This window comes from Mandrillus leucophaeus, unplaced genomic scaffold (genome assembly GCF_000951045.1).
Source record: "Mandrillus leucophaeus isolate KB7577 unplaced genomic scaffold, Mleu.le_1.0 Scaffold1167, whole genome shotgun sequence".
NCBI lineage: Eukaryota > Metazoa > Chordata > Mammalia > Primates > Cercopithecidae > Mandrillus > Mandrillus leucophaeus.
In genome coordinates, this window is record NW_012099954.1 from 421,666 (window position 1) to 444,002 (window position 22,337).

Sequence of the window (22,337 nt, forward strand, 5' to 3'; positions counted from 1 at the left end):
AAGACCAACATGGCGAAACCCTGTCTCTACAGAAAATACAAAAGTTAACCAGGTGTGGTGGCACATGCGTGTGGTCACAGCTACTGGAGAGGCTGACGTGGGAGGATCGCTTGAGCCCAGGAGGTGGAGGCTGCAATGAGCCGTGGTTGTGCCACCTCTGCGTTTCCCCCTGGGAGGACCTCTACATGTCATCTTGGTCACCATCCCAATTTTGGACAGTGTTCTGCCCTCTCACATCCCCTCGTCTCCCCTTACTCTTCCATTGTTTTTCTTTCCCAAGTCTCCAAATGATCAGAGGTATGATTAGGTGTTAGGGAAGGGGCAATATTTGCTTTCCTCATTCTCAGACTTGTCTTGGAGCCATAAGTAGGAACAGGTATCATCTTTTCCAAATACCTTTTTATGGAACTGTTATAAACCTGAACTGATAAAAAGAGGGAAGAGACTACTTGTTTTCCTGCTCTAACCCTATCTATCTTTTCTTATACAGGTAAACTACGAACTGGGAGTTTTGAAGAATGGGTAAAGACTTTCGTTATTATTTCCAGCATCCCTGGTCTCGCATGATTGTGGCTTACTTGGTGGTCTTCTTTAACTTCTTAATATTTGCGGAGGACCCGGTTTCTCATAGCCAAACAGAAGCCAATGTTATTGTTGTTGGAAACTGTTTTTCATTTGTTACAAATAAATACCCTAGAGGAGTTGGCTGGAGGATTTTGAAGGTGCTTCTATGGCTACTTGCCATTCTCACAGGACTAGTAGCTGGCAAATTTCTGTTCCATCAGCGTTTGTTTGGTAAGTACCATGACCCATGAAATGTGGTATTGCTCATTATTTAATTTATATTTTCAAGATACAACTTTACTGTTTCTAAATGCCAATGTAGGAGACATTTTAGTTTGTCCTCCTGCCTTAAAGTTGTTATGCGTGGTTGTAACTGGGTTCTTCAACTACTCTCGGTTAATGGTTTACTTTTCAACTACTCTCTGTTAATGGTTTACTTTTCCTACTGTCTAAGGAAAATTAGCATGAGGTAAAATTAGTACCAAACTTCATTTCAAAAAAATAGCATTCGGGGAGGTGTGGTGGCTCACGCTGGTAATCCCACCAATTTGGGTGGCCGAGGTGGGCGGATCACTTGAGGTCAGAAGTTCGAGATCAGCCTGGGCAACATGGTGAAACCTCATCTCTACTAAAAATACAAAAATTAGCCCAGTGTGGTGGTGCATGTTTGTAATCCAAGCTACTTGAGAGGCTGAGGTAGGAGGATCGCTTGAACGTGGGAGGCGTAGGTTGCAGTGAGCCAAGATTGCACCACTGCACTGCAGCCTGGGTGACAGAGCGAGACTCCATCTCAAAAAAGAAAAAAAGAAAGCATTAGGAATAAAATGAATATATACATAATCTTTTTTTTTGAAAACTTGTTTAAAAATTTTAAATTTTTTTAAATTATACTTTTAAGTTCTAGGATACAGGTGCACAACGTGCAAATTTGTTATATAGGTATACATGTGCCATGTTGGTTTGCTGCACCCATTGACTCAACATTTACATTAGGTATTTCTCCTAATGCTGTCCATCTCCCTGTCCCCAACCCCATAACAGGCCCTGGGGTGTGATGTTCCCCGCCATATGTCCGAGTGTTCTCATTGTTCAGTTCCCACCTTTGAGTGAGAACATATGGTGTTTGGTTTTCTGTCCTTGTGATAGTTTTCTCAGAATGATCGTTTCCAGCTGCATCCATGTCCCTGTGAAGGACATAAACTCATCCTTTTTTATGACTACATAGTATTCCATGGTGATATATACGTAATCTTTTTTAGAGAAGATATGAACAAGAAAATAGCTTCCCCCCCCGTAAATAGTACCTAAGTGTGGCAGAGAGTTTATAAATCATAAAGAAAATGACTCCATATCACACCACATTTTCGTTAAATATATTTTACACATATTGTTCATTCAGGGAGTTGGAACTGTAAACTTTTACTCTCTCTTTTTTTTTTTGAACATTGGCTTTAGGATGTTTATTTTTGAACCTATCCAACCAAAGAATAGTATATTAGTAAGGAATCTCTTGATAATGACAGAAGAAGAGACTAAATTAGTTTAAGTTAAAAAGGTAACTTACTATAAGGATGTTAGGATATTTCAGAGACCAAGGATAGAATGAAGTGACAGGGACATTGGGACATTGGGATAAATGAAACCAAGGGCTTGAAATCTGTTAGGATGCTATTTGTCTCACTTTCTCTATATTATCTGCTTTATTCTCCTTTTACACTGAAGGTGAATTTTTATTACCTAAAGAGACTGAGTTGACTTTCCTAGTCTCAAGTTTAAACTCTCAGTGGAGAGTGTGAAGTTGTCTCAGGGTGTGGTTCCCACCTCTGAACTAACCGATTTTTGCCTAGAGGTAGGTGATATTTATTCAATAAATGTTCATCGCTTATAACATGCCAGACACAATTCTAGACAGTGAATCAAGCCGGCAAGGTCTTTGCCCTCATAAAAACTTAGTTCCTACAGGAGAGAGAAAGACTAAACAAATAAATGTACACTCTGTATGCAATGGGGGAAAATAAAGTAGTTTTGAATGCTGTAGTTGGGTCAATTAGGAAGAAAATTTAGATAGAGCTTTGGACTTAGCAGTGATAAGATAAATAGGTGACTTACTGAAGGTATTTTTGGTCTAGAGGTTGGATTAAAAACCATGGCAATGTTTTAAGGAATAAATAAATAAATATCCATACACACACATACACATAGTATTATATATATTTTTTTCTCTGTGTATTCCTTACACTATTGCCATGTTTCTATTGTATAAATATATAAAATGCGCATATTTTATATTTATTGTCTGTGCTTATATGTATAAAAGGCACACATATGTATAGATGCACATAGTTTCTAGACATTTGGTGAGAAACTAGAAGAAAGAAATGGAGAAGTGCTAAAAATGGAAGAAGGGCCAAGGGAACATTTTGTTGTTGTTGGTGGGGCAGATAGTTTTATTTGGGGGATAAGATTAATTGACCTGCTTATATTCGTGGGAGAAGGAGCTAAAGTGGAGGTAAAAAGATATAGAAGAAAGACAACATTTCTGAAGGTTTCTGTGGTCTCAGACTTAAGACACAGGTAGAAATGGTGGCTTGGAGAGGAAAAGAGGAGAGACCCTGGTTTCTCAAATATAGGCATGAGTGAGATAAAGATTGGTACTCCATTAGGTATGTTTGAGGTGGAGGAACAGGAAGGTGAATATTCTTCTGTCTATTAAAGCTGATAACCTGATATCTCTTTAATCTGCTAACCTCTGTTTTACTGTGAAAAAGAAGATCTGACGATAAAGATGGAGGGGCTTGATGATGCAAGCGGTTTAAGGAAGTGGTTAAGGTTTGGAACAGTGGCCCTAGGGAGTTGGGAAGTGAACTGACTCAGAACAAATGAAAGGGTTGCTGATTATCATGAGGGTTGTTAGCCACTATAAATTTGAATGATACCAGTCTGGATTGTTGAGCAGTGTTCTTTTTGAGAGTTCAGTCATCCAGAAGAGAATTTGAACGTGATTCATCTGGGTGGAGACTGATCAGGCTTGCTGTATTGGAAACAAAGGATGGAAAATAAATGGAGAGTTACAGGAAAAGCATTATTCATTTGACTGATAGGGGATTGTGGTTGGACGTGGAAAACAGGTGAGGGAGATGATGGTCTGGTACTGGGGGAACCCGCCCCCAACATTTTAAAGTAGATTCTTTCTATTTTCCATAAGTGTTGGCCTGCTGAGAAATAGAGAGACAGTATAAAGAGAGGAATTTTACAGTTGGGATGCCAGGGGTGACATCACATATTGGTAGGACTGTGATGCCCACCTGAGTCTCAGACCAGCAAGTTTTTATTAAGGGTTTCAAAAGGGGAGGGGTTGTAAGAACAGATAGTAGGTACAAAGATTGCGTGCTTCAAAGAACGAAAAGCAGAACCACTGATAAGGGCCTAACAAAGATCACATGGCAAAGGGCAAAAGCAGAACCACTGATAAAGGTCCAATAAAGATCACAGGGCAAAGGGCAAAAACAGAACCACTGATAAGGGTCTATGTTCAGCAGTGCATTGTCTTGATAAACATCTTAACAGAAAACAGGGTTCAAGAGCAGAGAACTGGTCTGACCACAAATTTACCAGGGTTGAGTTTTCCCAACCTTAGTAAGCCTGAGGGTTCTGCAGGAGACCAGGGTTTATCTCAGTCCTTATTTCAACTGCACAAGACAGACATTCCCAGAGCGTCCATTTATAGACCTTCCCCCGGGAACGCATTATTTTCCCAGGGTATTAATATTAATATTCCTTGCTAGGAAAATAATTGAGCGATATGTTTCTTACTTGCACATCCATTTATAGACTCTCTGCAAGAAGAAAATATGGCTCTTTTTGCCAACCCTGCAGGCAGTCAGACCTTATGATTGTCTTCCCTTGTTCCATAAAAATCGCTATTATTCTGTTCTTTTTCAAGGTGCACTGACTTCATATTGTTCAAACACACATGTTTTACAATCAATTTGTGCAGTTAACACAATTATCACAGTGGTCCTGAGGTGACGTATATCCTCAGCTTACAAAGATAACAGGATTAAGAGATTAAAGTAAAGACAGGCATAAGAAATTATAAAAGTATTATTTGAGAAATGATAAATGTCCATATTAAGATGAAAAACAATATAAGAAATTATAAAAGTATTATTTGAGAAATGATAAATGTCCGTATTAAGATGAAAAACAATTTATGTTCCTCTGCCACGGCTCCAACCGGTTCCTCTGTTCAGGGTCCCTGACTTCCCATAACAGTCTGGGAGGAGTGAGCAGGGGCCTGAAGATTTGGATGAGGCTCAACAGGTGAGATGGGAGTAAGAAAAAGGAAAGAATTGGTGGGTGTGGTCACATGACATGTTGTAACAGAAGTAAACCATTCTTCAGTAGTGATTCCCAAGTAGGGTGTGGTCTTTAGAGAGTGAGTCCTAAAGTAGAGTGGAGAGATGGGTCATTGACACAGAGAATATTTAGGAACTCAATGTTAGTTGGATCATCCACCAAACATTAAACAAGCATCATGTCCTGCATAGTAATTATATGGATAGAAGAGGATAAGGGTGGATAGTGAATGGAAGTGGGTCATTTTCCAAAAATGGATAGAGAGTGCTGGGGAGACAAAACAATAGATACCTGTTACAAGCAATGGCTGGATGTGTTTGGATTCCATTCGAGAAAATTTTCTCAGTGTAGGAAGCTAAGGCAAATTTAGACCAAAATACCTAGTTTGGAGAAAAGTCATCTGCCTGTATTGAAGATTGAGAATCACACCATTAAACTAATGGTGTGAATTATAAACAGGACATTTGGTTTTGTAATCACTACATTTTGTTAAATTATTCTGTTGCAAACTTTTATCTCTTATACTAAAATCACATTTCAGTTATGGCTTACATTTTAATTCTCCTGGTGATATAAGTAATCAGCCCTGAAAAAGCACTTTTGATTTCAAGTGGTTTATTGAGTACAAATTATTTTAAAATAATGGAAGTGAGTTGTATTTTTTTTTTTTTTTTTTTTTTTTACTTACAGTAGGAAAGATTATATGATGTATTCAGCTTGATTTCTTCTATTTGGCAATTTCCTTCTCCTTTTTCTCTTACTAAAAAACCTATGAAATTTTATGGAATATTAGAAAAGGAATCATAACCTTCTGTAAATGGTGAGGACTCTTGATTTAATTTCCTGATGAACTCCAAACTTGTCCCCTCTCATTCTCTGATCAAATTTCATAATAAACTTTGAACTTGTCTTCTTCTTCTGTCTCTGCTCATGGCAATTGATTCTTCCTTACTTCATGAACTATTAATCATTTCCTCCTAATGGTTATCTGCTCCTCTTGTTCATTATGGATTTTGCTAGTGGAATTATTTTTTCCATATTGCTAAATGGCTTCTGTCACTCTTTTGTGGTGAGTAGGTGTTTGCAAACCTATCCCCGAAGACTGAGGAAGCTGAGAGGCTGAAGAAAGAGGCTGGCATATCCATTTTCACAGGAAACAACATTTAATAGGGACTTATTGACAGAAGCCATATCTCAGTACCTGTGAGGTGACGTATCCTTGCCCTGTTATTCTCCAGACCCAAGGCTTATACACCACAGAGAATTTGCTTAAGGGAAGGATTCATGGTAAGTAAAAATCTTAGAGGCCTTCCCAGAACTAGGGTTGATCAGAAGTCAACATGATGGATTAGCATTTAAGATGGAGTTACTGTGACCTGCAGAACCACCAACAGAATAAAATCTAAACTCCTTTGATTGATACTCGAAGCTGTTTATGATCTACTCCTTCCTCACTCCAAACCTGATTTTTCACATTCCACATATTGCAGGGAAATATTTGCTGGTTCTCAAACTTGCCATGTTATCTCATGTCCCAGTGTTTTTTGCCTATGTACTCTTCCATGCCCATTATGCTCCTCTCTGCTTTGTCACCTTGGCTAGTTTTCCATTTTCCTTCAAATCTCAGTTCCAGCATTATCTCCTCTGTGGCACTTTCTCTGACTCCCTCCTGTAAGACTTCAGTTGTCTTCTCTTCAGCTCCCACTTCTGACTACCTGTACCAAAGAGTCACAGCCATGCAATGATATGGAAAAGAATTAAAAATTTAATGCAAACATAGATGTTCTTATTGGCTTGGTATATGACAAATGTTTCTGCCCTGGTTCTCAAATAATTAGCATTTATTCATAATTCATTTTTAAAAGGACATATTTAACAATTTGTACATGCAAGCTTCTGATAGGTGATGATGATGATGAGGATGATGTTGTATGTATGTTGGAAGGGGTGGGATTGCTAATGACAAGCACAGAAATTTTTGTTACAGAAATATTGGAATGGCTTACAAAAATGATCAGAATCATTTCTTGAAATCAACTCAACAGCTTTTTTATATAATTCTCTAATAAAATGCCAAATACAAATATTATATAGAATGCCACTATCCCTTTCTTTTAATCAACTTGTAAGTCTTCCTTCATTTATTTTGTTATAGGAAGTCTCTTCTTAGTAGATTCCAGAAGAACAATAAGTATTCCCAATTTAAGGGATGTGTGAGAAAGAGCAAATTATTCTGTGAGCACATGATTTAATATACTTCGTTGGTTATAAATTTAATTTTTCTGTGAGACATAAATATTAGGTTTTTGTTACTCTTTAGGTAGTAACATAATTCAGGAGCAATTCTGAAATCAGAATTGATAAGTTTAGAATTTTTTTTAGTTTAAAACAGAATCTTTAGGTATTATATGAGGATTTATAAAAGTTAGGTTCCATTGGAATGTCAGTTTATACTCTTCCAGTACCTCTCTCTTTCATTTGCTTGGATGATTCTAGTTTTTTTTTTTTTTTAATGTGTTTTAATAATGCATCCTAGCTTTTTGGGGGATTATACTTTAGAGATATCCATGAATAGAGACATCCAAAATTATTATGCTGACAATTAGGACCTATCTACAAGGAGAATTTAATTTCTTGAGCTTATTCAATAAATAATTTTTATTGCAAAAAGGAATTTAAATTATTTACAACATATATGCATAATACAGTAGAAGTAGAAAATCAGGACCACAGAAAAGGCAGAAACAAATTTGTTTTGATTTCATGAATTTCAAAACCTTACTTGATTTTGAGCTTCCTCAGAGCTGGGCACAAGGGGAAACTACATCACTGTGGTTATCAGCAGTGATGAAAATTGTAAGCTCCACAGAGGTATTTTTCTTTGCACCTAGTTGTAGAACTTCCTTGTCATAAATTTTGGTAAAGCTTTTCTTTTGTCTTGTGCTTGGAGATGTTGAATGGTGAAGTGGCAAATGCAGAAATGGATTTCATATTCTTGTGTCTTAAAGCAAACGTTCATCAAAGTGTGGAGTATAACATTTAATCAGCTGGGCACGGTGGCTCACGCCTGTAATCCCAGCACTTTTGGGAGGCTGAGATGGGTGGATTATGAGGTGAAGAGATCAAGACCATTCTGGCCAACATGGTGAAACTCTGTCCCTACTAAGAATACAAAAATTAGCTGGGCATGGTGGCGCACACCCGTAGTCCCAGCTACTTGGGAGGCTGAGGCAGGAGAATCGCTTGAACCCAGGAGGCAGAGGTTGCAGTGAGCCGAGATTGTGCCATTGCACTCCAGCCTGGCACGGAGTGAGAGTCCATCTCAAAAACAAACAAAAGAATTTAATCATGAAAGCAAGTCTGTGATGCTTTATTTCATGAAAACATTTCTATGAAGGGCAAAGTGATAAGGGTTCAAGTTACTTTGATTGAATAGCTTTATCTGAGGATGGATTTTAGAACATCAAGACTGTAATAATGTATTTCTCAGACAAACTCCTTTCCTGTTATTTGTCTTCTCTCTTTTACTTTTGTTTTCCAACATGTGCAGAGATCATTTATTAGTTGCCATTTTCTTTTTAACGCTGCCCTTTTAACACATTGTCAGATGACCTCCACCATAAGGAGCTGTCAGTCTCTCAAGAAGAATGATGTTCTTTGTATTCATTGAAGGTATTACTTAGCTGGAACTGGAGTGGTTGGAAGGCAGGCCACCTCAGAATGAGGTGGTAGGTGTAGCATCTGAAAACGATTCGAAGCCTGTTAATACTGCATAGTTCCTTTTCCAAACATGTATTTGCTTGTAAAATTGTTTCATTAATGTATGATTTCACAGCTATACCCATACCTGAATCTGGTGAGTGAGAGATTATGTTGATCTTGCTTACCTTTTAATCTTCAGTGCCTAAAACAATGTCTGGCACAGTAGCATTCAATACATTTGATTAAGTAATTAATGTTTCTTCATCCTTTACATGTTGTCTTTGCTGGTGTTGCCTTTTTTTTTTTTTTTTTTTTTTTTTAAAGTGTCTTACTCTGTTGCCAGACTGGAGTCCAGTGGCACGATCTTGGCTCACTGCAACCTCTGCTTCCCAGGTTCAAGCTGTTCTCCTGCCTCAGCCTCCCGAGTAGCTGGGATTACAGGCGCCTGCTACCATGCCCAGCTAGTTTTTGTATTTATAGTAGAGACAGGGTATCACCATATTGGCCAGGATGGTCTCAAATCTACTGACCTCGTGATCTGCCCATCTTGGCCTCCCAAAGTGCTAGGATTACAGGCGTGAGCCACCACACCCGGCCCAGTATTGCCTTTTTATTGTAAGATATAGAAAGGTACTTATTTGTTCATACATAAAATATAAGATATAGTCTCTGATTTCAAGGAATTTAAAATCTGGTTAAAAAGACAGGATACATATGCATCAAAAATCAAATACTGTGATGATACAAGAAAATGTGTGTCGAGTATCAAATGAATAGTATGGACTGTGAGTGCTGTGGGAATTTAGGAGAGAGGATCATAGCGGGCCAGGACAGGGAAAGAAAGCTTTGTTGCCCATGTGGGACCTAAATTGAGTCTCAAGTGTGAGTGGGATTAAAATAGTCAGATATGATGAAAGGTGTTCATTACAGATTTCAGGTCCTGGGGTAGATAGTGTGAGCGAAGATGGAGACAACTCAGCTGTTTTTTGGAGTTGGGGGAAAAGCTGAAGAATTCGTGCTCATTTTGACTGAGAACAATTTATGTTAGGAAAGAGGTGTTGCAGTGAAAAGGTAGGTTGGGCCAAAATTCTTTGGTCTTTAAATGCCAGTCTTCTATCTTTAGACTTTATCTCTTCCATTATGGTCTTTAAGTCAAGGAAAATATTTGAATAATGTGTGAGATGGTGACAAGATTAATCTTGAAGCAGAATTTAAGGGGAATTGGAAAAGGAGAGATTCAGGGAGTAAAAAGGAAGTAAGAAGGTATTTTATGGGCTGCCTGCAATAATTCTGGCTTAAGTTTGTTCAGACCAGTCTAAAATAAGGGGTGGATAAGGGGTGGAGCAAAGGCAAGCAGATGGGGGTACGTGAGGCCATGTGAAACTTCCACAACTGATGGGATATGAGTAAGCAAGAGTGAGAGTGAAATGAAAGGTAACTAGGAAGATTAGGCTGGGAGACTGGAGGACTGATTATCCTACTGGAAAAAAAAAAAAAAAGTCCATAGGAGAATCCGGTTAGAGAAGATGATAATGAGTTAAGGAAGTGATGGCTGTAGGTCATGAGCACGTAAGTGATGGCCCATTTACCTTGAACAGTTCACAGAACAGCAAAGGTGTGTGTTATTAAGCTAGTGCAGGCAGACTATTTTATTATTTATTTATTTATTTATTTTTTCTGAACCTCGCTCTGTCACCAGGCTGGAATGCAGTGGCACGATCTCAGCTCACTGTAACCTCCACCTCTCGGGTTCAAGCGATTCTCCTGCCTCAGCCTCCTGAGTAGCTGGGATTACAGGCGTGTGCCACCACACCTGACTAATTTTTGTATTTTCAGTAGAGATGGGGTTTCACTATGTTGGCCAGGCTGGTCTCCAACTCCTGACCTCAGGTGATCCACCCGCCTCGGCGTCCCAAAGTGCTGGGATTACAGATGTGAGCCACCGCTCCGGGCCCAGGCCTACCACTTCTTATCCAAAACCCTGAGGCCAGATGTGTTTCAGAATTTAGAGCATTTGCCTTTATTTAAGGTCACCCTGCTAAATACCCCATCATCAGACATACTAATATTTCTGTATATATGTATACATATTTACATTAAGTTGGATAAATAAAGACCATAGACAGACTCAAGTAAGTTCAAGTTAGGTTTTGCTACTAAATGGATTCAGGTTTGGTCAGGTTTTGTGAATAAATCAGTTACAAAAATCAGAGTCTCTTGGATCTCGGAATTGTGGAAACTGAATTATGGACCTGTACTTGACTATGATAAGCGTTTCTTTTTTTCTTTTTTTTTTTTTTTTTGAAATGGAGTTTCACTCTTGTTGCTCAGGCTGGAGTGCAATGGTGTGATCTTGGCTCACCGCAACCTCTGCCTACCAGGTTCAAGTGATTCTCCTACCTCAGCCTCCCTGATAAGCCTCCCTGATATATGAAATATATACATCTTTGCTTACCCCAAGATAGCCAGCTGCATAAAAATCATGATTTTTTAAAATGCTGTAGTTAAAAAAAGAGAATAATTTCATAACTAAACGGCTACAATAGATGAATACTTGCTGAAGATGTACTTTTCTTATGTTTATATTATGCAAATCATTAAGGGGTTTGCTATTTTCTATGTACCTATGTCTGTTTTAGTTTGAAGCAGGAAGTCTGGGGACCAAAGCATTCTCAATATATCCAGAGATTTGAGAAGACAAATTCTAGTTTGTGTATTTCATTTTACTGTAACAAAAAGGATGTCTCCCATACAATACCAAGTAACTCAACAATATTTTGTCATAATGAATTTAATAAAGTGAAATGCCTATTTGTCTTCTATTTTCTTAGCTTTAAGCTTAGTTTGAATTTTTTTTTTGGTATGTTGAACTGCACATATGATTTTATCATTTCAAAATAGAAAAGATTCAAAGATTCTGAAAAGCATAGTCAGGGTAGTCATGGTGATACAGGAATATCAAAACATGAATAATTAGATATTTAGGAATAAAAAACTATTATTTTAATACAATGATATGGGTATGGTTTGACTTCCTTTGTGTTAGTTTGAGATCTGAATAACTGAATAGTATAAATAACCAACAAGTTATCATGGTCGTTGAGAGTATATTAAAACTGTATTTATGACTACTCAGGGCAAATGTCAACAACTGATTATTTTAAGAATTGTATTATCAGAGTGCTAAGGACTTTTTGGGGAAATTATATGAACAGACACTGTCTATATAGCCAAATGCCATTTAGAATATCTATAGTTTTAAGCTTTGCCCCCCTCAAAATGTTATATTTGATACTCATGACAAATATTTAATGTTGTGTCACCATCTTCATTCTCAACCAGTCTGCGCTGAGTGCTGGAATAATACTTCTTCTAGGTGCTTGAATTGTCAACAACCAGTCCTTTTTCACAGAGTAAGTAATTTTAGAGCCCAAAGTGACCAACAGAATTTAAGTTAGAGAAAAATGTTATTTCAAAGTTTGGAGTGACCTTCTGGCATAAGGAATTTAAAAAAGCAGTTCCTCATGTCTATCACTATGAAACAGTCCCTCATATCCCATCACAATCCTCCTCCTCCCTCTCCAAACCACTCCTGTCAACTATAAATTAGTTTGCATTGTCTAGAATTTTATATAAATGAAAACATAACAGTATATACTCTTTTTTGTCTGGCTTTCATTCAGCATAATTTTGAAATTCATTCCTGTTTTATGTATCAATACTTCATTCCTTTTTGTTTCTGACTGGTATTGTGTGAATATGTCAAAATTTGTTTACCCATAATATCTGTTGATAGACATTTCTATTTTTATTCCAGTTTTTTATATTACAAATAAAACTGCTATGAACACTCATAAAAAAATAAAATAAAAAAGCAGTTCCTTAAAAAGACGTGAGATAGATTAGGAAACGTAAACTGGAAAATTATTGATATTCGATGTTTTAAAAAATCCCCAGGAAGGCCCTTCTTCAGAAGGAGATTTGGTGTGTTTCAGCTACTGAACTTTGTAGCCCTTTTCAAAAAGCTAATCTTGTTACTTTATGTTCCTGTTATGTTCTCTCTCCTACAGCAGTGAAGGAAGGTGAGGCTGGAAGTCCCAAGTACATGGCCATTTCCTCCTACACCTGCTTATTAGGTGCTTTCATTAGTTTGCAGTGCAGTCAGTTGCACATCCATTAGCGCTAAAGGGCAATGAGCTGCAGCTTTCAGTGTGATAGAATCATCTGGCTGCTCTAGTTCCCCTAGGATAGAGGATACAAACACTGTAAAAGGATACCTCAAGGACTTTAACTTAGGTTAGAGCATTATAATTAAGCAATTACGAACCAGGGTAGCTTTCTAGGTACTTTTTTTTTTTCTTTTCTTTTCTTTTTTTTATTGTACTTGATACAAATGAGTAATTCAGGGGCCAAGGGACTCTTTTCTTACCAGGTCCAATCATTGCCTCCATGTCCTTTTCTTATTTCCCACCTATGGGAGGTAATGGTAGAAGTTTCTCACAAAGGGGGCTGTCACATGGAATTAGAGAAGGCAGACTCGTACATACATGGTGCAGAGGGAAACCACTTCACTCTTAGTGAGATGTAACCAGCCAGGGTGGAATTTGACAGCTGGCTAAATAACATACGGTAAAATTGAAAATGAAAAGTGCTTGATTACTTGATTCATTTAAAACCATGTTGGTAGAGGTCTTAGTTTGCTTATTTTTCAAGTAATCGGGTAATCAGTCCTGGCTGGGTGAGTAGTGTGATTTGAGAGGATGCTGCCAGAATTTTCCCCTGATTTGTTTCCTTTTATCTTTTACTAGTTCCTACAACTAGAATCATTTCTTGAAGATATTTTCACCGGGTTTAAAATATTATGCTACTTGAGAGGTGTGATGAACTAACAAGGATGTTGACAATCCCATCCTTGAGAGATCTGTACCCAAAGGATAAATAAGTGGTGGCAGGTGGGAGGAAGTAGGCCAATGTGCTGATATGGTAACTATGTTGCTGTTCAGGGTTCTGGATAGAAGTGGGGTCAAAGAAAAGCTGTTAGAAGATTTAGGGATATGCAGAGGGTCAGACTGGAATAAGGGGCTTCTCCAAAGACAGGCTTTAGTTGTTTTACAGTGGTGGCCTTGACACTGTATATCTGATTTTGAGTATCACAGGTGGTCCAAGCAGTCCTATTGTTTTTAATCTGTATTCCTATCTTGGCTGTGACCCAGAGTTATTGTTGATGGCTAAATAGAAATGTACAGGGTTGATCTGCCTGCCTCCAAGGTCATAACAGTAGCCAGCAGTAAAATTGGAACATAAACTGAAGCCTCCTGATTCCCAGACAGGCGCCTTTTCAGGCATCCCAGATGGCGAATTGGCAGCTGGTGTGCCTTGTCTGCCTTAAGACCGGATTGTGCTAGGCCATTCCCTACAGTTTTGCTCTGCATTGCCTGTGTTCTGGCATCTTTTTCTGGCACCGCCTCCTGCTTGACCAGCTCTCTCTTTTAGTTAAAGAAAGTCATTTAGTTGCCCCCACAAGAAGTTCTGTAGTTTTAGGACAAAGTCTATCATTGCTGTGGATCCTGGAGAAACTCAGTACAGTGCTTCCTGTCCTTGTGGCCATCAGTAACCTAACATTCTTGGCTGGACTATACTTTTTCCCTTTAATTTTAGAGGAGTGAAATCCAGATATTCTTAGGCTACTCCATGCTTGTTATGATACTTTGTGTGTCCTTGAGGATGTGGCCATTGAAATGGACAGACTAGCTAAGAGTAACCAGCAAATACACACAAACCTGAGAGAGTGAGTTGGAACTTACTCTTTAGTATCCCAGGGAAGAGTGCTTTTTATGTCCTTTCCAATTTATTCCTGTTTGAACTGTGCTGTTTTTCAACATCATCATTGAGAAATGTGTTGAATATCTATCATTTGCAAGGGAAAGCACCAGGTGCCATGAGCCTCTGCCTTTTAGGAGGGAAAATTATCAAATATGATAATTGCTAACACTGCAGTGTGAGTGGGAGGGACAGTCTCTTTTGAAGAGGTCTAGAAGTCATACCCAAGATAAATAATCAAATAAAGCTTCCTAGTGAAATAGGAGTTTGTGGGAATCATAGAATCTCAGAGTGAATGGAATTGGTGAGAGCTTCCTTGTTACATTTCTAGCCAATCTTTGAGCACCTCTAACAATGGTGACTATCCCAAAGACGTCTCTGTGTTTGATCACTTTCTGCATTTCCTGTGTCTGAACCTGAGCTTTACCATGCAACTCCAGTGGAATTCTGTCGGAGGGAGGAGGGCCTTCCAAGCTGGAGAAATGGCAAGCACAAAGTTGTGGGGAAGGAAAGGGCAAAATGGTTGCAGTGTAAAACGTGAACAGGCCAGTGTTCCTGGATCAGTAGTTTTGGGTAGACTGGCAGCAGGAAAGAGAAGCTTCAGTGCAAATTGTGGAGGTTCTGGAATTCCAGATTTGGGAGCTTAAAATTCATTCTGAAAATGATAGGAAGCCATGGAGCATATCCCTCCCTTCTTGATTTGTAAATTTAAAAAGTTGCATAAACTTATTGTGGGAAAAAAACAGAATATATATGAAGTCAAAGAAGAAAAAGTTTTTGATCACAAGGATGACAAGATCAAAATAGTATTGTAGGAAAATGCATGTGGGCTTAGTTGGCCTTGAGGCAGGGAGGTATGCCACAGTTGCTGGGATGTACCTGACCTCAAGTGATCAAGGCTTGATTTAGAAGTGGTGGCAATGAGAATGAAATGGAGGGGAGGAAGGAAGAGAATATGTGAGGAAGACTGATAGTGCAAATACACTTTTCTTCTAAATAACATCATTTTAAAGAGTTCTGTTCCCTGAGTCCTTTCCCATCATATACTGAACATAAGGCATAACAATCTATTTCTAAAATTGGCAACTTAAATTATCATTAGATCATCTTACTTTATTCTCCAAGTTTGCTGAAAGAAACAAATGTATGGTTCTGTTGGTTATTTGTGGCACTAGAAGAGACTTTAAGAAAAAGCAGATCTATGCTCACTGATATTAAGCTATGAAGGTGTTAATGTCATTGAGTTTCTTTTTATTATTGTTATTATACTTTAAGTTCTGGGATACATGTGCAGAACTTGCAGTTTTGTTACATAGGTATACATGTGCCATGGTGGTTTGCTGCACCCATCAACCCATCAGCTACATTAGGTATTTCTCCTAATGCTATCCCTCCCCTAGCCCCCTCACCCCCCGACAGGTCCCAGTGTGGGAAGAATTTCTTTTTTGAAGCTTAGCACTTGTTGAATTTGTGGATCATGCTCATTAATTTGTCTTATTTGCAAAGTACAGGAGCCTTAATGATATAGGACTTGATTTTGTTCATTCAGTAAACACTTAGAATTTTCTAGGCCCTGGGGATCCAGCATTGAACCCAACAAGGTCCCTGCCGTGACTGAGCTTACAGTCTAGTAGGAAAAGATGGATAATAAACAAATCATTATATATCAGAGGGCAATAAATGCTGTGGTGAGTAATAAAGCAGGGTGAGTCTAGGGAGGGGTCCCGAGAATTCCCAGAATTCTCTCTGTAATGAGATGACCTGAAGAAGGTGAAGAAACAACCTATGTAGCTTTCTTGGGGAAGACATCCCAAGAAGAGGGCAGGGCAGCTCTGAAAGCCCCAAAGTGTGGTGTGTTGAGAGTGTTTGGTGAACAAGGTGGCAAGGAGGTCAGTGGCTGGAGCAGAGGGAACAGAAAAGAGAGTAGGAGGAGAAGTGGAGGGAGGCGGGACAGCCGGTCATAGGGTCCCTTTGTAACAAGTCTTCCCTCCTTAAGTAAACGGGAGATGCCAATAAACATAAATCTGTATAGCTTTATTTAGTTTGTAAATTAAATATGGTGTATTTAAAGTTGGTGTTTTAGTGACGCCCTTGAGCTCATTGTCTTAGCTTATTCTGAGAGAATGCAGGATCTGTGATTTTTATTCTGGCAGTTCCTTTACTCTTCTCAGCTCCCCATTATGGCTCCTTTATGGGGCTGTCCACCTCACTTCCCTCCCTGCAGTGGAACTTAGAAGTGAGGGAAGATGCTTTTTAGGAAGGCTGAGTTACTTAATAATTTTTAAGAGAGATTCTTCTCTGTGCCTGTTCCCCATCCCTGTCAGTGGTGGAGGCAGTGCTAGCTTTGTAATAGTATTTTCAGCAGTGGAGGTGGGGAGTGTGGTCCTGGAGGCAGCCATGTGGGGAAGTCACAGTTGATTGTCTTTAAAGTTCTGACTCTCAGATCCCCCCATAGAGGAAGAAAAGCATCTTTCTTTCTCTAGGGATGAATAGATGTTCTGTCCATGTGGGGGAGGGGGTGTAGAGATGGAGGTTCACAGACCTCTCAGATTCTTTCCCTGTTACAACCCCAGCCATGAGTCTGCTAGTTCAGGCACATGAAAATGACCCTATCCATTTATTTCTGGGTTGCTCCCCTGCTTCTATTTAGAGCTTAAACAGATTACTGAACTCTATGCTGTCCACTGAGTTTTGTAAACACAAAGTGCTTAACAATCTATGTTTAAAAGAGGACAGAGAATTTGCTTAACAGCTGAATTCTAGATGACAGATCAAATTGAATATGAAAGAAGAATATTTTTACTCTTCTTGAGAGCACTGTCACATTGAGGGGAGGAAGATCTTTAGATACAATACTTTGAGCAAGTCTAGACATATTTTAGCTTTAGGTATGCAAGAAAGGGTAATAAAAGAGACGTTATACATTTATTCGAGAGATATTATATGGGAGGATTGATTCTATGCACTAGGGATACAGTGGCGAATAATAATAACAAAACACTTGAGATTTTTATTCTTATAGGTTATGTATTCTGGTGGGGGAAAAATATACAAATGTGGTCGGTCATTCTTGCAATTCATCAGATATTTTTGTCTCATCATGTCTGACACGTGGTGAGGTTGTACTTGTGATTAGTTATGGCTGGTTAGGTCAGAGCAGGGGTGATGTGTGGCATTTCTGAACTAGAGCATTTGATTGCACATGCAAGACCCTCCAGCTTCTTTTTCTCTTCCTTGGCTATCAGCAGTTTTCCAGATAGTTGTTGCACTGTTTGCCTGAGTCTGCCAGAGTGAAGGCAATGTGGAGTAGGGCCCTTAACTGATCCTCAGTGGACATGTAGTATGAGAAGGAAATAAACTTTGCTTTTCTTTTTTTTTTTTTTTTTGAGACAGAGTCTTGCTCTGTTGCCCAGGCTGGAGTGCAGTGGCGTGATCTCGGCTCACTGCAAGCTCTGCCTCTGGGGTTCACACCATTCTCCTGCCTCAGCCACCAGAGTAGCTGGGACTAAAGGTGCCCACCACCATGCCCGGCTAATTTTTTGCATTTTTAGTAGAGACAGGAGTTCACCATGTTAGCCAGGATGGTCTCGATCTCCTGACCTTGTGATCTGCCCGCCTTGGCCTCCCAAAGTGCTGCGATTACAAGTGTGAGCCACCGCGCCTGGAAAATAAACTTTTATTATTTGAAGCCACTGAGATTTTAGAGTTGGCATAACTCCAAGCATGGCATAACCTAACTTCTCCTGAGTGCTTGACTGGGAGAAATTAACAAGTCCTGACTGATATAGAAATTTAAAAAGTAACATTTTAGAAAAAGAAGTACTTCTAGCTAGTGATATAGTCTATAAACAAAACAAAACAAAACAAAACAGGGAGCTGTGACAGAAAATGCCTGGGATGGAGTGCAGAGGATACACTAAATAGAGTGGTCAGGTTAGCTGCCTCAGGAGGTTATATTGAAACTAAGACCTGAATGATGAGAAAGGAGCTAGCCAAGTGAAAATCTGGAAGAAGTGCATTCAAACTGAAGGAGTAGCACATGCAGAATCTGAGTGGTAAAAACATTTGGTACATTTAAAAAATGTCTAGGAGGCCGAGGCAGGAGAATTGCTTGAACCCGGGAGGCGGAGGTTGCAGTGAGCTAAGATTGCGCACTGCAGTGAGCTGAGATTGCACACTGCACTCCAGCCTGGGCGACAGTGCGAGACTCTGTCTCAAAGAAAAAACAAACAGAAAAACCAAGAAAAACAAAAAACATCGGCCAGGCACAGTGGCTCACACCTGTAATTCTAGCACTTTGAGAGGCTGAGACAGGCTGATTGCCTGTGGTGAAACCCTGTCTCTACTAAAATACAAAAAATCAGCTGGGCATGGTGGTGGGTGCCTGTAATCCCAGCTACTCAGGAGGCTGAGGCACGAGAATTGCTTGAACCCAGGAAGCAGAGGTTTCAGTGAGCCAAGACTGTGCCTCTGCACTCCAGCCTGGGCAACAACGTGAAACTCTGTCTCAACAACAACAACAACAAACAAACAAAACATTCAAGGAAGTTAGTGGAGCCTAAAGAGTAAGGAAGGAAGAGGTAGGAGTTTAGTGATGTTAGACTTGGTAGATCATGATATTTCATTTTAAAAATAAGCCATCATAGAGTTTTGAGCAGAACACTGATATGATCCGATTTAGGTTTTTAGAGTGACCTTTTAGGTTGCTTTGAAAAGATTAGACCATTACGCATGGGGGCATCTCTGACTCTCGAAGCAAGCCACAATTCTCTTGATTTGGGGACTCAGAGCATGGAGTTCAGGGCTGACAAAACAGCTGGAAAGTAATAGAGCAAATCCTAGAAAGGGCAGACCCACAGAGGGAAGCCCGAAATTTTGTGTATAAACTCTCCTTTAATTCTTAACTGTCCCTGAACTGTTCACACTTGAGGGAGTTTTTAAGAAGCCCAGCAAAAGCAATGGCTGAGAGGTGGGAAGGGTTGAACAGAAATTTTAGTGCTGTCTACTGCAGTAAAGACAAAGTTTGGGGTTTGAGTCATACCACGTTAGAAGGATTGGTAAAGTCATGGGCATTGAAACCCCAGAAGGGTGCCCCTTAGAAATAAATAATACATCCTTGGGCTATAGGAGTTGCCTCAGGACTGTGGACAAAAACTAATGTAAATTTGGCCAGGTACAGTGGCTCAGACCTGTAATCCCAGCACTTTGGGAGGCCAAGGCGGGCGGATCACTTGAGGTCAGGAGTTTGAGACCAGCCTGGCCAGCATGATGAAACCCCATCTCTACTAAAAATACAAAAATTAGCTGGATGTGGTAGTACATGTCTGTAATCCCAGCTACTGGAGGGGCTGAGGCAGGAGAGATGCTTGAACCTGGGAGGGGGAGGTTGCAGTGAGCTGAGATCGTGCCACTGCACTCCAGCCTGGATGACAGAACGAGACTCCGTCTCAAAAAAGAAAAAAAAAAAAAAAACACGATTAATATAGACCCATACATACCAAGTATCAAATCAAGCCTTCACAAGTTCAAAGTGATTAGCCGGTAGTTTTACATTTAATTTAAAGTGATTAACCAAATCAAGCTTTCACCAGTTTGAAGTGATTAGCCAATAATTAATAATAATTATTAGTAAAATTATACTCTTAGAGGAAGATAATAAAACAACAATGTATCATCCATAAAGTCCAGTTTAAAATTGAAGTTTATTATACATGCAAAAAACCAGGACAGTGCGACCTGTAGTCCAGAGAAAAAGTAGTTAATAGAAGCAAGCACTTAGATGATCCAGAAGCTGGCATTAGCAAAGACTTTATAACAGTGTTCATACTTTGTTCATGGGCAAGGACATAGAAAACCACCAACAGTTTCATAGTCAAACTGCTGAAATAAAAGATAAAGAGAAAATTTTGAAAGCAGTCAGAACTAAAGTCACATTTCACATAGGGGAATGATGATATGAATAATGGTTAATTTCTTATCACAAACAAGGGAGGCCAGAAGATATCTTGAAAGTACTGTAAGAAATAAAAATTTCAACCTAAAATTCTATATCCAGCCAACATATGCTTACAAAATGAAGGTAAAATAAAGACACTTTCAGGCAGGAGGATTGCTTGAACCAAGGACTTGGAGACCAGCCTCGGAAACATAGTGAGACCTAATCTCTACAAAAAAAAAAAAAAAAAAAAAAGATTGTGAAAAGTGGTACAAACCTGTAGTTCCAGCTACTTGGGAGGTTGAGGCAGGAAGATCACCAGAGCCTGGGAGATGGAGGATGCAGTGACTTGTGATTCCATCACTGCACTCCAGCCTGGGTGACAGAGCAAGATCCTGTCTCTTAAAAAACAAAAATAAATAAAAGACACTTTTCAAACAAATCAACAAGACAGTTAGCTATAGCAGACCTGCTCTACAAGAAATGCTAAAGAAAGTTCTTCAGGCTGCAGATAAATGAAACCGTATAGAAATATCAAATATACAGGAAAGAATGCAGAGCACTAGAAATCATAAATATAGGGCTCAATTAGACTGTTTTTTTCCTTAATTTCTTTAAAAGACAAGAATGTTTAGGCTGGGCATGGTGGCTCACGCCTATAATCCCAACACTTTGGGAGGCTGAGGCGGGTGGATCACCTGAGGTCGGGAGGTTGGAGACCAGCCTGACCAACATGGAGAAACACCATCTCTACTAAAAAGACAAAATTAGCTGGGTGTAGTGGCACATATCTGTAATCCCAGCTAGGGGAGGCTGAGGTGGGACAATCACTTTAATCCAGGACGCGGAGGTTGCGGTGAGCCAGATCGCGCCATTGCCCTCCAGCCTGGGCAACAGAGCAAAAACTCCATCCCAAGAAGAAAAAAAAAAAAAAGAAAAGACAACAGTGTTTAAAAGGAAAATTATAATATTGCATATCATGATTTTGTAACATATGATACTATAAAATATATGACAATAATGACAGATTGGAGGCAAATGGAATTACACTTTAGCAAGATTCTTGTATTTTGTATGAAGTAGCACAATATTAGCACTAATTAAACTGTGATAAGTTAAAAAGGCATGTTTCAATCTTTAGAACAATCAGTAAAAAATATAAAGAAGATACATAAGAAACCTAAATAGGATGTAAATTATTATACTAATAAAATAATATGCCGAAAGAAGGCAGGAAAAGAGGAGCAGAGGAAGAGTATACAGATGGGACAAGGATAAATAGCAAAGTGGTAGACCCTATAATTTTTTATGCAGAAAAATTAAACATTCTAATTAAAAGGCAGAGATTGTCAGACTGAATTTAAAAAGTTTGATCCAAGTATATAGTATTTATAAATGATATATTTTAAATATAACAACACAGAACAGTTGAAAGCAACAGAACGGAAAATGAATATATCCTGTAAACATTTAGCAAAAGAAAACTCGTGTGAATATGTTAATATCAGACAAAGTAACCAAAAAGATGTTTTAAAATAATGAAAGGGTCAATTCATCTGTACAATAAAACAATCATTTACGTATCTAGAGAATTAAAATATTGGATACTAAAACTAACAGAGCAAAAGGCATTATCATAGTTAGATAATTTATTGTCCTCTTACTAATTGACAAGTAAATTAGCTCTACAGAAAAATCAGTAAGAATATAGACAATTCTAGCACAAGCATCTTGATCTGATGTTCACAGAACATTACTCCAGAAAAAAATACACATCTTTTTTTCAAGTGCAATGGAATATTAATCAAGATAGAGCATATATTGATCCATAATAAAAATTTTCAAAAGATAAAATAATACAAAGTATGTTCTCTGACCACAAAGGAATTAAATTAGAAATAAAGATCAAATACACACACACAGTATAGAAATATCAAATATACAGGAAAGAATGCAG

General features: G+C 38.8%; 1 protein-coding gene across 1 annotated transcript in view; it reads left to right on the forward strand.

Annotated features, from left to right (window-relative positions):
* Positions 1–489: 489 nt before the first annotated feature.
* TMEM117 (transmembrane protein 117) overlaps positions 490–22,337 on the forward strand; it is a 104,126-nt gene continuing 82,278 nt past the window's right edge. Inside the window, exon 1 of the mRNA XM_011999561.1 lies at positions 490–795. Coding sequence (XP_011854951.1) covers positions 519–795 — 277 coding nt within the window. The 5' untranslated portion in view covers positions 490–518. The remainder of the gene's footprint in view (positions 796–22,337) is intronic.